General features: G+C 40.7%; 1 protein-coding gene across 2 annotated transcripts in view; it reads right to left on the minus strand.

Annotated features, from left to right (window-relative positions):
* Nucleotides 1-2,739: 2,739 nt before the first annotated feature.
* U2AF2 (U2 small nuclear RNA auxiliary factor 2) overlaps nt 2,740-19,200 on the minus strand; it is a 33,781-nt gene continuing 17,320 nt past the window's right edge. For both annotated transcript variants that reach the window (XM_069948055.1, XM_069948054.1), the window contains exons 7-11: nt 16,055-16,134; nt 10,506-10,628; nt 7,142-7,228; nt 5,556-5,804; nt 2,740-3,258 (exon numbers count right to left, since the gene is read on the minus strand). In XM_069948055.1, the coding sequence (XP_069804156.1) occupies nt 3,124-3,258; nt 5,556-5,804; nt 7,142-7,228; nt 10,506-10,628; nt 16,055-16,134 (674 nt within the window). In that variant the 3' untranslated portion in view covers nt 2,740-3,123. The remainder of the gene's footprint in view (nt 3,259-5,555; nt 5,805-7,141; nt 7,229-10,505; nt 10,629-16,054; nt 16,135-19,200) is intronic.

The following is a 19,200-nucleotide window of genomic DNA, read 5'->3' on the forward strand; positions in this document are numbered from 1 at the left end:
GTAGAACTGGGCCCTGGGATAGGAGATCCAGGTTGTCCGGAAGAACCCACGGCCTGGCTATTGAGAGCTTCCTCAGCCAAGTAAACCATACCCTTCTGGGCCAAAAGGGTGCAACGACTATAATCAGGGCTGTGTCTGCCCTCACCTTTCTCAGCATTCTGGATAACATACGTATGGGGGGAAAAGCATATAGTAGATTCCTGCTCCAGTCCTGAGCAAATGCATCCACTCCCGATGGCATCTCTACTGGATTCAGTGAATAAAATCTCTGTACCCGTCGGTTGGATCTGCTTCCTGGGAGAGTGCGACCGGAGGTCTCACTCTCCCATCCTCTTCCTAGAAGTCAGGAAACAGAACTGGAGTTTGGGGTCAGTCCTGCCGCTTTTAAAGCATTCATCCTTGGCGGCTGTTTCCTGTCTCTTGGGAAGGGGGAAGGATGCTCTCCAGGGGTGCTGTCATAGGGCAAATACAGATTTTTCAGAATAGGGTAAAGGGGGGACGGATATGGTGCTAGATGACCCTTAATTAGAAATTTCTCACAGATTTTAAGAGTGGGAGTAATCGTGGGGTGTTTTGAGATATGTTTTAACACTTTGGGTATCCAGGGGGCCGCAGTCAACTCAAAGGATGAAACACTTTGCTCCATATTCACCCAAAGCTTGGAGACTACCCACGCCAACTGACATGCAGCATAGTAATGATATATATATATTTGGGAGACCAACACCACCTTCTTTCTTTTGCCTACATAACGTATTTCTGGCAACCCATGCTGCTTTTTGCGCCCAGACAAACCTCCTGAACATAAAGTCAATAGCCCCAAAATTTTTTTTTAGAAACAACGATCGGCAGGGTCTGTAACTGATACAATAACCACGGCAACACATTCATTTTGACGATCATCTACCAAACCATGTGAATGTTCCTTTTTGCCACCTATTTAAGTCATTCATTATGGTTTTTAACACCGGAGCATAATTAGCCTGATATAACTAAGAAATATGTGAAGGTGCACCCCTAAATAAATTAATGAATTGTTTCCAACGAAAAGAAAAAGGAAGAGGACAGTGCAGAAACGACCGAAGTCTGTAAATTAATATTAAGTGCCTCTGACATCTGCATATTAATCTTGTAATTTGATAAATTTCCATATTGTGACAATTCGTGAATTAGATTAGGTAGTGATATGTTGGGGTTAGAAAGAAAGAACAAGTCATCTGCATAAGCAGCAACTTTGAGTGTTTCCGTTTATTTGTAAATCAGTGATATCAATACTTTTTCTTATGTGACATAATAAAGGTTCTAACGTGAGTAAAAAAAAAAAATAATGGGGAAAGGGGACACCCTTGCCGTGTACCATTATGTATGCTAAAGGATAAGAAAAGGCCATTGACCGAGACTGACGCTGAAGGGTTAGAGTATAACAAAGTTTATCCAGCTCATCTTATTCGGTCCCAAACCCATATAGCGCAGCACTTGCTTTAGGAAGGGCCAGCTAACTCTGTCAAAGGCCTTCTCTGCATCTGTTGATAAAAGCATTAATGAAATGTTGTGAGTATCCGCATGGTATATTATCTCGGGCTTCACATGTGTGGCATAATACGAGCTGTGAGTATCCTTGCGAAGAGTTTCAGATCTTCATTTAACAATGAAATAGGTCTGTTACTCTGGCAAACTGAATGATCCTTCCCCTCCTTGGGAATGACCGTTATATGAGCTCTAAGAGTATCTATAGGTTACTGGCCACCTCCTGAGAGAGAGAGTTAAAAGGTCTGTATAAAATGTTCCCTAATTTCTGGAAAGAACTTCTTATAGTATTTTAATGTAAACCCATCCGGACCCGGAGCCTTGCCTGCCCGTGTGGATTTAATGGCTTCAAGTTCCTGCATCTCTAGGGGGTGCCTCAAGAGCGGCAATTGCCTCTCCAGAGACACCAGACATGCCTGAATCAAAAATATATGTGTCAATAGATGACAGAAACGACATGGAAGGCTCTCGTTCGTCTGAGACCATAAAGAGATGCGTAATAGTTTTTAAAATGTTTCCGCAATTTGTTCAGATAAGGTCACCTTAACACCATTTGATGTCGTTATATGTGGAATGAGAGACCGTGATCGTTGTGTCCTGAGTGCTCGAGCTAGCACTTTGCTGGGTTTGTTGCCAAATTCATAAAACCCACATTTGCATTTTGCAAGAGCTACTCGAGCTTTTGCGAACATAAGCTCTTAACTTACTCCTCAGCCCTCGCAGTAGTTCTACTACTATCACCTGAGTGTACTTGTGTTGTCTATCTAGAGTTGCTATCTTGCCTAAAAGGGTAGTTATTTCAGAAGTACGTTTTTTTTTTCAGTTGAGCCCCCAGCTTTACCAGAATCATCTTCTAAGGCTCCCAAACAAAACGGGTTTATGTTGTGGAAGTTTTTTTTTACAACCTTACCCTACAGGAAGAAAATTGTGGAAGACAACATTTCCCTCTTAAAGGGCGACTGGCACATTGTGGTAATGGCTTTTCATGAGAAGCCTTAGTCTAAAAATGAGTCAGACATTTACTTACTGGACACTAGAGAATATTTCTTCTTTTTCACTCTATTTTGTAATTGTGTTTTTATTTTAGAAAAAAAAAATATAGGTAAAAACCAGCGTGCAATCAGCTATTGTCACTTTAACATGATCCGACATGTCACACTTGATAAGATTACACAATCCAACCAGACAACAAATACTATAAAGGAATACAAGTAAAATACAACAAAATGTTTTAATTTGTCTTTGTAAATAAGAAACTGCCACAAAAAAAAAAAAAGAAAAAATTAGGATAAGACAATTACTACAGTTTAACCACCAATAGTTCTCATGGTCCAACAGTCCAAGAAAAGGTGACTTCCAGGTTTATTTTTGCATTAACTATGGAACTGGACAAAGAATACATGTCAATGTGTTTTAAAAGGAGGTAAGGTCACAGAGGCCTGAGGAGGTAAATAAAGAGGATAGCAAGGGAGAGGGAGGGGGGACATTTAATCAGAAACAGTCTCCTGGAAAAACATGAATAGAGGGAGATACAAAGTTGTCCTGAGTTTTCTTTGAAACCTCAAGATAATTTTTCTCTCTTTGATGTAGCTACATCTACCAGAAATCACGACGATGGTAACCATCTGGATCGCAGTACTTTGTGACGACCACCCTGTTGGCAAACTTCCGGCCTGTGAGTCCTTGCATGGCTTTCTGACAGTCAAACACTGAAGTGAATTCAACAAAAATCTGAAAATAAAATTAAAAAAAAAAAACATTAATGTTGTAGCAAGTACCCCTTTGAACACTGTTCATTTTTAGAGATCCAAAATTGTGCCAAATACATTCATATTGTTTTCACATATTGATTAGAATTCAGTTCTAACATACAATATTCCCTTGACAATGCTAATAAAGTTTAATAGTGTTGTCTGGTGGAGCAGACTGGGTAATATAAAAGGAAAAAAGTCTGACGCAAGCACACATTACCATTGTGCCAGAAAAAGCTGTAAAACCCCTCTTAGGGCCCTATTACACAGGACGATTATAGTGCGAAAAATCGTTAAATCATTTGTATTTAAACAATAATCTGTGTAATTGCAGGCGACGATTGAAAAACAGTTTGTATGTCGTTGATTTAGATCGGAACCTAAAATCATTAATTACTCGCTGTACCCACAATCTGACCCCCCCAAAAACCACTTGTACCTTCGGATAGCTGCTTTTAATCCAAGATCTGTCCTGTAGTCCGTTCGGCAGGTGATGCAGTTATTGTCCAAAAACACTTTTAAAACTTGAAGCCCTGTGCCAAACGAGTGTATCTGTGCCCTAACTTTGCACCACCCCTCCGTCCCTCCTCCCCACCCTCTTCATCATTAGGAATGCCACAAACATTTTCTCCATGCTGAACATTGCACAGGTCCTTAACGATCCAGCCCATGTGCCGGGCTGCCACAGGTGGGGAATAGGAGGCAATTTGCCTGGAGCATTTCTAATGATGAAGAGGGTGGGGAGGAGGGACGGAGGGGTGGTGCAAAGTTAGGGCACAGATTCTCCCGTTTGGGCTTCAAGTTTAAAAGATTTCTTTAGGACAATAACTGCATCACCTGCCGAACGGACCGCAGGACAGATCTTGGATTAAAAGCAGCTATCCGAAGGTACAAGTGGTTTTGGGGAAAGGGGGAGCGCGCAGATTGTGGGTACAGCAAATGATTAATGATAATTTTAGGTTCAGATCTAAATCAACGACATAGAAACAGTTTTTCAATCGTTGCCTGCAATTACAGATTATCGTTTAAATATAAACGATTTAACGATTTTTCGCATGATAATCGTCTGTGTAATAGGGCCCTAAGAGGGGTTTTACAGCTTTTTCTGGCACAATGGTAATGTGTGCTTGCATCAGACTTTTTTCCTGATGGGGTGAGTGTGTGTGTACAGAGTCGCTTTAAGAATGATACTATGGAAAGATGGTGACAATATCACTTTAAGTGCTGCCAGTTACAGAGTAGTGAAACTACTATCTGCAAGTGTTTGCTACTGACAGAAGCCGGTACTCATTGTCTATGAAAACAGCTCTGTTCCTGAGCTTTTTTTACAGTAAGTGTGACATACATGTATGGCACTTGTCCATAAAACAGAGGTGTTAAAACGAACAATGAGAAAACTGCTGTTACAGCTATAAAATGTTTTTCTATGCCCCCCAGCACTGTTTCCAGGGATACAAGTAAACGCTGTGGGCGTTACTCATATGGCCCGAAAGCTTACTTTCTAAAAACTCACCGATTGTAGTCATGTCGGCGGTACAGAGCTATTAACCAGTCACAGCTGGTGAGAAATCTTGGCAGTAATCAGGCCTCCCTAGGGGCACTAGGGCGCAGAGACAGCCCCTCTGACACTAAAGGGTCCTATACGCCAATACTCCCAAGGAGCTCTTTAGGTAGGAGCTCCGTACCGCCCACATGCCAACATCAGTAGGTTTTACAAAGTATGCTTTTGGGACATATAAAGTAGAAACAGTGCTGGCATCATAGAAAAAAAACCATTTACAGCTGTAACATCGGTTTTCCGATTACTGGTTCCACAATGTATGCATCTTACATTATAACATTTAAACAGATACATTTTCATTTACCGAACACATTTTCCTACCAATACACTATACGTTAAAGGGAATCTGTCACTAGGTATATGCTGCCTTTATACAATAAAGGCAGGTAATGGCTAATCAGCAGCTGGTGTTCATGAACATCAAGGACTACTGAGCACATGCACATAATGGACGCAGTGCTCAAAGTCATTGTTATTCAGGTGGATATCTCCAAATCAGCTGCAATGAACAAATAAAGTGATACATCAGTCTGATTACTAGTTTATGCTACCCTTAGACAGGAAAGGTTAAACCTACTGACAGTCTCTTTAAAGATGTAGATTTCTATATCATTATATAATTAGGGTTTAAACTATAATATATAGTCCTTGGCTTAATAAATATCCTAAGAACAGAAACACATCATTAACCATTAAACTGTAATTCAAATACCTACCTTCCCACATCCTGGTACCTCAACACCATCAACTGGTCGTGGTATTTCAATAGATTTAACAATGCCGTATTTGCTGCACTCATCTCGCACATCTTCCACAATCTCTTCATATTCATCATCATCCAGAAGTTCTTCTGGCAAAACCATGTTCATCAAACAAAGTACTTCTGTTGGGTGACCACCCATCTGCACCTGGGAACTCATGAGCCCAGGAACTTGCAGTGTTACTGGAGTCTGATTTATTGTGCTCTGGAAAAAACAAAAATACAAGAGTAAGTCAAAGTGAATCTGGCGGGCCACCCCTTTCACACCATGCCATGTCCACTATTGCAAGCTAAGCACCAACCAGGACCAGGGATGGAAGGGGAGGATGTGTTTCAGCCACAAGCATGCACACTGCCACCATTCTCATGATAGATAGGATACCAAGGAGAAGATTTATGAAAGGGTGTAAATATACACCTGGCGTAAACTGCCCACAGCAACCAATCACAGCTCAGCTTTCAGCTCTGGTAAAATATAAGAGAAGCTGTGATTGGTTGGTGTGGGCAGTTTACACCAGGTGTATATTTACACCCTTTCATAAATCTCCCCCCAAGAGTCCATGCAATAGTTTTTTACCTGGCTTATCCACACCAAATGTATAAAACCTAAGATGAGTGGCTGCTTAAGTAATTTTTTTGCATCTTATACCTAGTTCAAGTTCTGGTTGGGCCAGTTTTCTTTCTTCCCCCCCATACAGCAAAGCATTAAAAACGCATGAATAATTAGTACTTTCCTGCATATAAGACTACTTTTTAACCTAGGAGAATCTTCCCAAAAGTCAGGGGTCGTCTTATAGTGGGGGGAGCTAAAAAAGCAGCCGCATCACTGCCGTATGCAGTGACCCTATTAATGGCAGAGCAAGCTGCAGGAGTCATGAGTATAGAAAAAGGACATATGGTAGAGTGGGGCTGTGCCCAGAAAAACACACCTTTCCCCTATCTGGCCCATCCTTGTATGCTACCGGTATTACTGTACCTCCTTCTCTGCCTCTCGAATCTCGCTGCTTGTCTGATGTTTTCTATTCATTTTTATTTGGTGTGCATTAAGAGGGGTAGTCTTATACGGCGAGTATATCCCAAACTCCATTTTAACTGGAAAAGTTGTGGGCTGTCTTATATGCCGGAAAATACGGTATTAATATTATTAATATCAAATAATTTTAAACATGTAGGGCTCAAGTTAAATATTTTTTTGCAAATCTATTTACTTATCAAACTTTTCTCCTGATGCTGCTATTTTCCTTATTGTTCACATTTCATTGTCTAGATTACAGACTACCACTCTGCTCTAAAAACAGTGTTGTGGCATGTGTAGTTATAGTGCAGAGATCTATCTAATAATGAATGTGAAGTTTGCTGTAAAGTGGCCCATAAAGAATTACAGCAACAGGTGACAACAGTAGATAGCACCAGCTCTCTACACAATGCATTCCCTTTAGAATTAGATTAGTTACACCCATACCCACACTTTCACAGTAGTTAGTTATATTAAAGCCAATAATTCTTTAAAAAAAAAAAAAAAAAAAAAAAAAAAAAACTTACCAGTGTTGCATTCTTTGCTCCAACACTTGCTCTTTGCACAAGAAGTTTTTTGTCACCCAACTGCATTCCGTTAAGTCCCGCAATGGCCTTTAAAATGTAAATAATTACGGTAGATTAGAAAATTTTTCATTACTATAAAAATATGAAAGATTTTAGGGTACTGCAATATCCCTCTAAAACTTCCTATACACACATATCTATACAGTCAAGTATGATAGCTTGTGAACAAGGCAGCCTAGACTACAGTTGCTGAATATTGCTTACACTGGGTAGACTGTACTATGCTGCCTTAGAGAAGGTTTTACCTAATGACCCCAAACAAACCTCTATACAAATAAAAGGGAGTGAAACACAAGGAAAGTTCGAGAAGTTAAACCAAAGTTGAACCTCACACCTAAACCCTCAGAAAGCCATGTATTGTAAATATTACCCATCATCAATGTTAGGCTCCCATGCTAGAATATTTACTATAAAATACTGTAGTGTATATATTGTATATATTAAGAAATGCCTTTTTAGGGGAATGTGACATCAAAAATGATTTAAACAGTGATGATTGTTTAAACTTTTGGGGGGAGATTTATCAAACTAGTGTAACGTAGAATTGTATTAGTGGCCCCTAGCAACCAATCCCATTACACTTTTTATTTCTCAGATTCTTTGAAAAATTAAAGGTGGAATCTGATTGGTTGCTAGGGGCAACTAAGACAATTCTACTCTTCACCTGTTTGATAAATCTCCCACTTTGTGTTACATATTTCTTTATGCATAGTGAAGTTTTTCTTCCTAACTTTTCACTAGGCCAAAAACTAATCAGAGAATTCCTGTTCTGTCAGTGATGTGGAGGCTGCTGGAAAGTGATCTGTACAGCATTACAGAAAAAGGGGACACCAGTTGATAAAGAAAAGAAGTTCATGGGTCGGCCTTCCCTGTGGAACTACCTCTTAAAAAAATATATATATCAGATCACCCAGACACCTTGTCCATTTATGTCAAAAGGATAGTTTGTCCAATATTCGCATTAATGTACAAAAATATTTTTTAAAAAATGGCATAAAGAATGCTGAACATGGGAACTCGAACTCTTTATTAAGGCTATATAAATAGTCTCATGGGGCTCAAATAAGCACTCATGTGTTACTTGGATTAATTTTCTAGAATACTAGCAAGAACCAATCATAGCACCAATGATATTAAAGGAGAAGTCCGGCAAAAATATTTACTAAAGTGCCCCCCAAAAGTTATACAAATTACTAACATACACTTATTGCCGGAAATGCTTATAAAGTGCTTTTTTCCCTGCACTTATTACTGCATCAAGGCTTCACTTCCTGGATAACATGGTGATGTCACGGTCCGACTCCCAGAGCTGTGTGGGCTGTGGCTGCTGGAGAGGATGATGGCAGGGGGACACTGAGGGACACAGGGCACTGGAGGAACACTGAGCATCCCTCTGCCATCATCCTCTCCAGCAGCCACAGCCCCCACAGCTCTAGGAGTCTGGTCGTGACATCACCATTTTATCCAGGAAGCCTTGATGCAGTAGTAAGTGCAGGGAAAAAAAAGCACTTTATAAGCATTCCCGTAATAAGTGTATATTAGTAATTTGTATAGCTTTTTCGCCGAACTTCTCCTTTAATCTATAGGCCTATTCACATCACCGTATTTTTTCTTAAACAAAGCATGGAGAGGGATTAAACAAAGCATGGAGAGGGATTAAACAAAGCATGGAGAGGGATTAAATATATGTATGCATCTGTATTGTATCATTATATAATCAGTATTGTAATTTGATTTGCCATCAAAATCCCATAGGTACACAATTACAGACAGCATACTAAGGACATGACATCCATACATTTTACAGATTTGTATTGTGGATTTTTTTTTTTTTACTCGCAAGAAGTCTGCTTAGTAGATGATCGTGAAAGCGAGACAGCAGAAATGAAACCTGAACTGACCCAGAAGGGAATGGTTGGTAATTACCTACTTTTTTTGCCCCCTCATGTTACCAAGTAAAATAATGTTTATTCTGCACATCATCATAACTGTCCTAATTCTCAAAATCTGTCCATTGCCCAGACTGCTACAGGTAAATTATGTATTTCTCCATTTATGTAGCTATCGCCATCCCTGCTTCTCATGACAGCTGGCAACATTTTCTCTAACCATCAACCTCCTAAACAAATACAATCCAGTATGTTACCCTCCTGTCACTGACCAGCTCCCCAAATATCACTCAACCCTTTTAATCCCGCTCCAACCTTTAAACAGCTATTATATACCCATCACCAGGCCCTGCAACCACGCTACTGACCACTTCACTACTGGCTCCCCATCAACACATACCAACCAGTCGTCTCTAAACTCCTACTAACACCACCTTCAGCCTCACAGTGGTCTTCTGCAGTAACACGCAGAGGGTCAAGTGTTAGATAGAACAGTTGTGGGAACATTCTGGGGAAGGCTCTATTCTATTTTAGCATGTGCCCTACTGAAAAAAGCAAAGCCCATGCGGGTGGGTTTTTGTGAGCATGGTGTGAAATCTTGTAGTGTTCCCAGGGGACTGGAACCTGTTCTAACTACAAAAGGGGCACTAGGTGTCCCAATACTTTTATCTACAAAGTGTATTCAAAATAGTTAAAGAAGTCCAGTGAAATTTTTTTATTAAAGTATTGTATTGTCCCCAAAAAGCTATACAAATCACCAATATACACTTAAAGGAAATGCACATGAAGTGCTTTTTTCCCCTGTACTTACTACTACATCAAGGCTTCACTTCCTAGATAACATGGTGATGTCACAACCTGACTCCCAGAGCTGTGCAGGCTGTGGCTGCTGGAGAGGATGATGGCAGGGGGACACTGAGGGACACAGGGCACTGGAGGGACACTGAGCATCCCCCTGCCATCATCCTCTCCAGCAGCCACAGCTCTGGGTGTCGGGTCGTGACACCATGTTATCCAGGAAGTGAAGCCTTGATGCAGTAGTAAAGTGCAGGGAAAAAAGCACTTTATAAGCATTTCCTGTAATAAGTGTATATTGGGAATTTGTATAACTTGAGGGCAATACAATACTTTAATAAAAATTTTCGCCGGACTTCTTTACTTAGCAGTATTGTTCCTAAATAACCCAGGGTAAAAGCCAGGGGTCAAACATTGATCCATGGCCACATACAGTCAAAAAACACTGTATGCAGAAAGGCAAGTAGTGCCAGTGCCAATTATACATTTAAAATCTTCATTCTTTAGGTAGTTACTCCTGACCAGATACAAAAACTACATGTGTGACTGCCACCTAAGGTGGTGTTAAAGAGAAAAATGAGTCCCAATAGTGGCACCCTTTTGAAACTTAATTTACTTACCTGATCTGTGACATTGATGTCCACATATTCACAAAAAGCATATCCTTTAGACAGGCCTGTAGCACTGTCCTTTACCAAATTAAAAGCTTTCAAAGGTCCAAAAGAAGTAAGCAACTCTTTAACCTGTTGAGAAATACAAGTTGAGTCAACACAAGTTAGAGGTTTCATATTGCACTCTTTACTGGCGACAAGAATTTAAGGATGACACGGTTTGGTCAAGGGGACACATGATACCTTTCATATATTAATCTTCAGTGCTCCTAAGCCCCTGAAGTGCTGAGGGCTGGAATGCTTTTCTTACCCACTATCTCTGCTTAAAGCAAACCACTCACGAGAATGTTATATAGTCACCAGCACTGTTTCATACCACGTAACAAGTAACTGTCATCAGCTTTACTCATATGGCCCAAAAATGTGCCTTGTAAATCTCCTGCGCTGTATGCACAGTATACCTATGAAGGCATCAGGGCGGTCCTCAGTGGCCAAGTATTCACAGCTGGTGGGAAAACCTTGTCTCGGTACTGAAACATCTTTGGTAAGTAAGCATCTTTGGAAATGTCGGCGCTCTATGGCACTACTAGCTCCTATGCCAATAAGAGGCATAATTACTGGAGAGGTTTCCTGCCAGCCATGACTATGTACCCACTGACGACATAGGTATAATTTACATAAGGCGTGGGGGATTTACAAAATACATGGTGATAGTAATTGCTTATATGGTCGGAAACTGGGCGGCTATATAACACAGTGTTTATAGATTTTCTTGTGAGTGGTTCTCTATAATAGAGTCAGGGCTTAGCCTCCAAATCTCCATCCTGCGCTGTGCATCTGAATTCTGCACAGATAAGAGATTAGGAGTCAGGTCTCTGCTTCTAAAAGGTCAATCAAGTACAGTAGTGATAGAGAGAAGTGGTGTTATAGCCTTAAGCATTCAGTGGTGTTATAGCCTTCATGAGCTTGGGAACACTTCGCACTAGTAATAAAACTTCTTTCTATGAGCCTTCTCGATGCTTGTTTCACACACAGCATTTTTTTTTTTTTAAACTGCCAGCGCAGTTTTTGTGCCAAAAACAGAAGAGGATCCAACAGGAAAGAAGAAGTACAAGTCCTCCCTTTATATATTTACCATCCCTGGTTTGGGCACAAGTGCTGCAGTGGCAATTTTCCAAAAAAACTGCTGTGTATTATTCCAGCATGAGCCAACAGTGTCAGTAACATGCAAAGAAACCCCACACAAAACAGAAAGTTTATAAATTAACCCCTTTCATTGTTAGGTCTCAATAGTTAGCTATTAATAGCTCAGACAATTCTGCATGCTTAACCAATTTTTTTTATGTTTCTTTAAAAAAGAAGAGGGGCGATTTAAACGTATTAGGGGCTTTGTAATTTTTATATTTTTTTTTTTAAAAGGAAATGTATCTTCAGAAAATTACCTATTGTTTGAATCAAATTATGTTACTGTATATGAAGTCTGAAAATTCTGAAAATTGTCTAAATTTTTTTGTCTTCGATAATAGCAGCTCCTTGTGGAGTGACACATTTTAAAGGCCACAGAGTATGCTCAGTAATGTTTCACATACATCAATGGGACAGGTCCTGTATTGTCCTGATCTTCCTCTAAAGCATGTCACTAAATGCTGTTAAAAACAGCTCAGGCAAAATGGCAGCCCTCATAATAATGTACTCTAGAAACAGATCAGAAAGCATAGATGTAAGCAAACAGTATTCTGCTGTCCTAGATACTGATCAGCACCACTGCAGTCACTGACAAGCTTAAAAGCCATGCATTATACACCGCAGCATTAAAGGGGTAGTCCACCCAAAAAAAAAATTCTTTCAAATCAACTGCTACCATGAAGTGCCAGAGATTTGTAATTTACTTCTATTAAAAAATCTCAAGTCTTCCAGTACTTATCAGCTGCTGTATGCCCAACAGGAAGTTGTATTATTTCCAGTCTGGAGAGCAGGAGAGGTTTTCTATGGGGATTTGCTCCTGCTTTGGACAGTTCCTGACATGGACAGAGGAGGCAACAGAGAGCAATGGGTCAGACAGGAAAGAAAACACCACTTCCTGCTGGACACACAGCAGCTGATAAGTACTGGAAGACTTAAGATTTTTTAATAGAAGTGAATTACAAATCTCTGGCACTTTATGACACCAGTTGATTTGAAAGAAAAAATTTTTTGGTGGACTACCCCTTTAAAGTGTCACTGTGACTAAATTGTGTTTTTTTTTTTTGTTTTTTTTTGCAAAAATCAATAGTACAGGCAATTTTAAGAAACTTTGTAATTGGGTTTATTAGCTGAAAAATGTATTTTTATCATGAAAAAGCAGTTTGAAGCTCTCCCCTGTCTTCATTGTTCTCTATGGAGAAGGAAGAGATGAGGCACCAAAACAGGACAACAAAGATAATTTTCAGCTACATCACCAAGCTTTCTCCTCTGACATCAGCGCTGACCTCTGAATAGGAGCTTTCAGCGGCTCCCTGTGGTGTAATACTTTGTTCTCTGCTCTTTGCTGCCGACTAATCCCCCCCTCCCTCCTCCCTCCCCTGTCCATAGCACAGACAGGATCCGACTGATGTAAAACAGTCAAGATTTCCTGATTCTGAGCAGTGGATGACAGAAAGGAGAGGGGGGAAACCTGGCTTTTTAAATGCAGATAAAAGGCATATTTGCCTAATAAACCCAATTACAAAGTTTCTTAAAATCGCCTGGACTATTGATTTCTGCAAAAATAAATTTTGACAGTGACTCTTCAAGTGGTTAAGGAGCAGAAATCAGCAAGATCACCAATGTCCGTCATAGACAGAGTACTGGCTGACACTAGTCATCTCGCGTCATAGTACTATAATGAAAGCATGCCTACATCATGTGTGATATGGTGCACTAAAGCCCACGTGGTCGTGACATGCACGTATGGCATGTGTTAATGGGATTGCCAAGGTTTACAAAGCCATGGACCCTTCCCTCCAAAAACAACACCTCTCCTGTCCTCCGTTTAGATGTGGGTTTTGTAGCTCAGTTCCATTGAAGTGAATGGAGCTTAACTGCAATATCACACACAATGAGGATGAAGTTTTTGGAAAAAAATCTGTTTTTTTTCCCCTAATTCTGCATAACCCCTTTAAGGGTTTTACCACTTTGTTCCTTATTAGTAAGTGTGCTCACTGCACTCACTGACAGCAGCCTGTGTACCTCAGAGCTAAAATCAGACTCCCCTCCTCCAGGCTACGCTGCCCTGCGTTCTCTATAGGCATATACAGGCTTAGTGGTGGACACTGGCAGCAGGGTATGGTCACATCTTATGGACAGACTCACCACAGCATGGAGAACGAGACAGGAAGCTGCAGTCAGTAAATGCTGTGAGAACATACTGTACATTGAACAACTTTACTATAAAGTGGCCAACCCCTTTACTGATAGATGACGAGTATACCAGTCATGCCAACGTTAGGAGGGTACAGAGGGCTCATGACGATCTGCTGCTGCCGCTCCTATTACGGTGGTGGTGGGCAGCAGACCACTATAGAGATCTGGATTTTAGAACATGCTAAGTGACAACTATCAGCCGACATTATGCATGCCAGCTGATCGTTGCCTTTCAACATGGGCTGTTATACCAAACGATTATCGGCCACGTACGGACGATAATAGTTTTGTGTAACAGAACCCTAACAATCCCATAATGAAAATAAACTTTGTGGGTTGCTTTAAACATGTGAAATGATTTGATAAGTCGGGTCTGGGTGACCCCCCCACTGATTGCTAGAACAGGTGGGGAGAAGCACTCTGCTAAGAGGTTCTGTATTTGCTGTAGGAGAAACATTTGCTGTACAAAAAACATCTATAAAGCTTGTTAATGGCACCAAGCAGCTAACAGGGAGAGAAGTGTCTAGCTGAGAGCTTCTCTCTGCTTCTTTTATCAATTATTGGGGGTCTCCGCACCCAGACCCAACTGCTCAAAATCTTTGATGTCTTTATCAAAGTCAAAAAAAGGAAGTTGCTGCAGCAAAGCGCAAGTGCCATATAACATTTAAGTTTAAGGAAATTTTTGAAACTTAAAAAAAAAAAAAGTTTTCAAAAGTATTTAAAAAAAAAAAAAGTTCTTAGCAAACGGTTTGATCAAACTGAATGTATCAACTCACCACGTTAAGGTGCCATCAGAGTTGGACCTACACTAACAATGGCCTCTCTTGGACTAGAATTCACCATATCTGGGCATATAGGGGTAACATAACTGTGTAGCACATCTGTAGGAGCTGGGTGAAGTGCACGGCTATAAAGGAGGGAGCCACACCCCCCACATGTGAAACAAAGTAATTACAGCCTGCACATATATTCTAACACTTGTTCACACTATGCAGTTTGCACACAGTCATGGCTAGAAGTAAATCAAAAACAAAGTTGCTGCAGCAAAGCGCAAGTGCCATAAGTGCGCACTGCTAGCCATAGCTGTGTGCAAACTGCATAGTGTAAACAAGTGTTAGAATAAATGTACAGGCTGTAATTACTTTGTTATGTTTCACATGTGTGGGGTGTGGCTCCCTCCTTTATAGCCGTGCACTTCACCCAGCTCCTGTAGGTGTGTTAGGGTATATTCACACGAACGGACTCGCAGCAAGATTCTCGGTGCAAGTCCGGCAGGTCCTGGCAGTTCCCACACACTATATACTCACTGCGGTCTGAACGACCGCAGCGAGTATGTAATTCTACCGCCCTTAACCCCTTCTGCTCCCGCCCGGCTCCCCCGCTGTAAGCATACATTACCTGTCCTCGCTGCACGGGTCCGGCGTCCTGCTCTCCCGCCGGACCCGTGCAGCGAGGAGAGGTAATGTATGCTTAAAGCGGGGGAGCCGGCCGGGAGCAGAAGGGGTTAAGGGCGGTAGAATTACATACTCGCTGCGGTCGTTCAGACTGCAGCGAGTATGTAGTGTGTGGGAACTGCCAGGACCTGCCGGACTCGCACCGAGAATCTCGCTGCGAGTCCGTTCGTGTGAATATACCCTTACACAGTTCAGTTGCTCTTACATGCCCAGATATGGAGACTTATAGTCTGAGAGAGGCCATTGTTCATGTAGGTCCAATTCTCTGAGGGCACCTTAACGTGGTGAGTTGGTACATCCAGTTTGATCAAACTTTTTGCTAAGAACCCTTTTCAAAAGAAAACTTAAAAAATTTTTTTTTCAAACAAAGGTTTCAAAAATTTCCTTAAACTAAAATGTTATATGGCACTTGTGCTTTGCTGCAGCAACTTTCTGTTTTGATTTATTGCTAGCCATGGCTGTGTGCAAACTGCATAGTGTGAACAAGTGTTAGAATAAATGTGCAGGCTGTAATTACTTTGTTAAGCGACATGTTAAGGTCACTTTCTCAATGTAATAGACTCAAATGCATATTACATTACTTTGCACTACTGCAGAATGTTTCAGTGGTCAAAAGAGAACACTAAGCAAACAAGATCTACTAACCCCATCTTCAACCCTTGACCAAACTTAATGACAATAACCCTTCCACTTCCAGGGAAGTTTGATAAGTAGAACACTTACCTGGTCGTCATTCAGATAGTTGGGTAAACCTCCAATGAATAGTTTGTGTGCAGAGTCTGGAACAACAGTGGATACCACTCCTATGGTGATAGAATAAGAAACCTTGGCTTAGGCATTATGTAATAAATAATGCTTTTATATGTATAGTGCACACAGATTCCGCAGCACTAGATATATACATATAAAAATAAAAATCTCATACATTTACACATACATAGAGATTCCTCTCATATTATAAATACATACATACACACACACACACACAATGTACATTACACACACTAGAACACATCATAGGGCTGGCCAATCATTTTATCAGTGGGAAGCCAAAGCTGAATATTAAAGGGAACCAATCACCTAAAAAAACCGATATGATGCCAATAATCTGTGCTGATACACTGTCTAACACACTTTCCACACACATTTATAGCAGCTGCCCCATACACCCCAAAATCATACTTTGATCTTGATTATGCTAATTCCAGTAAGGTAGTCATGTGGGCATTGGTTCAGGCCAAGTAGTCACGGCCTTAATTCAGCGTCCCTGAATTAAGGATTTCAACCCAGCAGAAGGGTTAAATGATTCATTCAGGGACGCTCTTATCCCCCCTCCTCTCCTGCCACATGTGCTTCTGGTGCTGGTCTGCCTCTCTCCCTGACATCCAGGATGCTGTCAGAGAGGGAGATAAGAGAGAGTGCTGCGGCCACACACTGATAATCAGCAGCAGGAGGATGATTGGTCATAGGAGAGGAGCCAGGCCACTACTGTCACAGGGAGCAGCACAAAAGCACATGTGGAAGAAGAGCAGGGGGAGGGAGGATAAGAGCGTCCCTGAATGAATCATTTAACCCTTGCAGCTGGGTTGAAATCCTTCATTCAGGGACGCTGTGTACAGCAGCAGCTGCCTGTGTGAGAGACTGGTTCACACATATAGAGTGCAGGGGAATAGGCAACCACTGGATCTCAGCTACACAGTCCCAGCCCTGCCCCAGGATGATGATGCAGAGACAGGGGGCTGTGAATGACGCCCATAGAGGCGTGACTAAAGCAATACCCCGCCCCCCGAGGCTGTGACTACTTGGCCTGAACAAACGCCCACATGACTACCTTACTGGAATTCGCATACGGTGGAGACAAGATCAAACTATGATTTTGTGGTGTATGGGCAGAGGCAGATGCTATAGATACACGTGTGGAAAGTGTGCTAGACAGTGTATCAGCACAGATTATTGGCATTGTATCAGCACAGATTATTGGCATCATATGGATTTTTCATGTGAATGGTTCCCTTTAAAGTGATCATAAATTGCTGGCACTAAATAAGAATCACTTTCACACGGCCTAGGTAAAACACTGACAGTCCTTTTTCAATGCAACTGAAATTTTATACTGCAGGGCTAAACATATGAGCTGCACAAATATTTTTGATAAAGTATATCCAAGTCTCAAGGTCAGGCTGTTTAGCGCCAATAAATCAAAAACACTTGGAGAACGACACCTGTAAAGGTTCCACTGATTTAAATTTGTGGCTTTTCTGCATAAGCGGTTGTTTTGTACCTTGCGATTTTTCAGAACATTCTCTATTGAAATAGTTTTTGCTTGTGTGAACAAGCACTTTGTTCTAGGTTACTGATCTGTAAATGGAGCGATGTGACACCACCCCCCCTCTCGCTCTACCGTACAACGCCAGAGGCGGTATAGAAAATGTAGCAGATGTAAGAAAAAAAAAAAAAAAAGTCAGCAGAAATCCCACAAATGGCAATATTTAAAGGGGTTGTCCAGTGAAAATGTTTCTTTCAAATAAACTGGTGTCAAAAAAGTTATATAGATTTTTAATTTACTTCTATTAAAAAATCTCAAGTCTTCCCATACTTAACAGCTACTATATGTCATGCAGGAAATGTTTTACTTTGTCTGACACAGTGCTCTCTGCTGACATCTCTGGCCGAGACTGGAACTGTCCAGAGCAGGAGAGGTTTTTTATAGGGATTCATAGAAAAGAGTTCCTGCCTCGGCCAGAGATGTCAGCAGAGAGCACTGTATCTGACTGAAAATAAACACCACTTCCTGCAGGACATACAGCAGCTAATACATATGGGAAGACTTGAGGTTTTTTAATAGAAGTGAAATACAAATCTATATAAAACTTTCTGATATCAGTTGATTTGAAAAAAAAAATATTTTTGCAGGATATTCCTTTAAAAAGGAACTCTCACTTCCAACTCTCCCTCCTGAAAAACCCAAACTAAAGTCCTCTGTAAGTAGGATAAAGGATGCAGATTCCAAATCTGCCAATTGTAGCTTTCTACTCCTTCAAATTTCATTGTTCTAAGTTACAAACTGTGATGCATAGAGGACTACTTAGCTCAAGAATATAATGGAGATGAATACTTAGACTCCTTTATTTGTTGCTTATAGCAAAGGAATGCAAGAACATAAGAAAAATTGCAATCTAGAATCAGAGTTGTATACTCTACTAATGTATAATATACTGATAACGGGTGTTTTTGGGTGACAAAGTCCCTTAAAAATTAAGTAAAACTTTGAAAGATGTAAGTGACAGCATTCAGAACATGCCCATGTTGCCTCTGTTTCTATTTTTATAAAAAATAAAAAAAATCCTACAACTCACTACTGTATTTCCACCCTCTTGCATAATCAGGGTTGAGCATTGTGTATACAGTATAGTGAGGCATAGCAGTGCTAGGTCCCAGGAACTATAGGCTCCTCCTCGACACTATTCATGGCCCATAAAAAGGCTTTTAAAAAATAAAATAAAATAAAAAACAAGTGACAAAGGTGTGTTCTGGATGCAGTTATTGACATCTATCCAACAGTGCCACCAGCTATCTAGGCAGTCAGGGGTGACTGTTGCTCAGACAAAAGAAAGTGGCTTAGACTGGATTTACACCTGCTTTCGACTTGTCTAATCTGTTCTGAAATGATAAAAAAAAAAAAGGCAATGTACCAATCCTATTGATTTCAGTGGGGGAGTTTGTGTATAAGTTCATGTCAATTTCTTTGTTACTTTTTTTTTTGAATGGGCAAAAAAAAGTAGCTTGCATTTTTTTTTATTCAGAATAGATTCTGGAGTAAAAATTAAAACTCTATTCACATTTTTACATTGAAGTCTATGGTGACAGAT

Source organism: Dendropsophus ebraccatus, chromosome 12 (assembly GCF_027789765.1).
Source record: "Dendropsophus ebraccatus isolate aDenEbr1 chromosome 12, aDenEbr1.pat, whole genome shotgun sequence".
Lineage (NCBI taxonomy): Eukaryota > Metazoa > Chordata > Amphibia > Anura > Hylidae > Dendropsophus > Dendropsophus ebraccatus.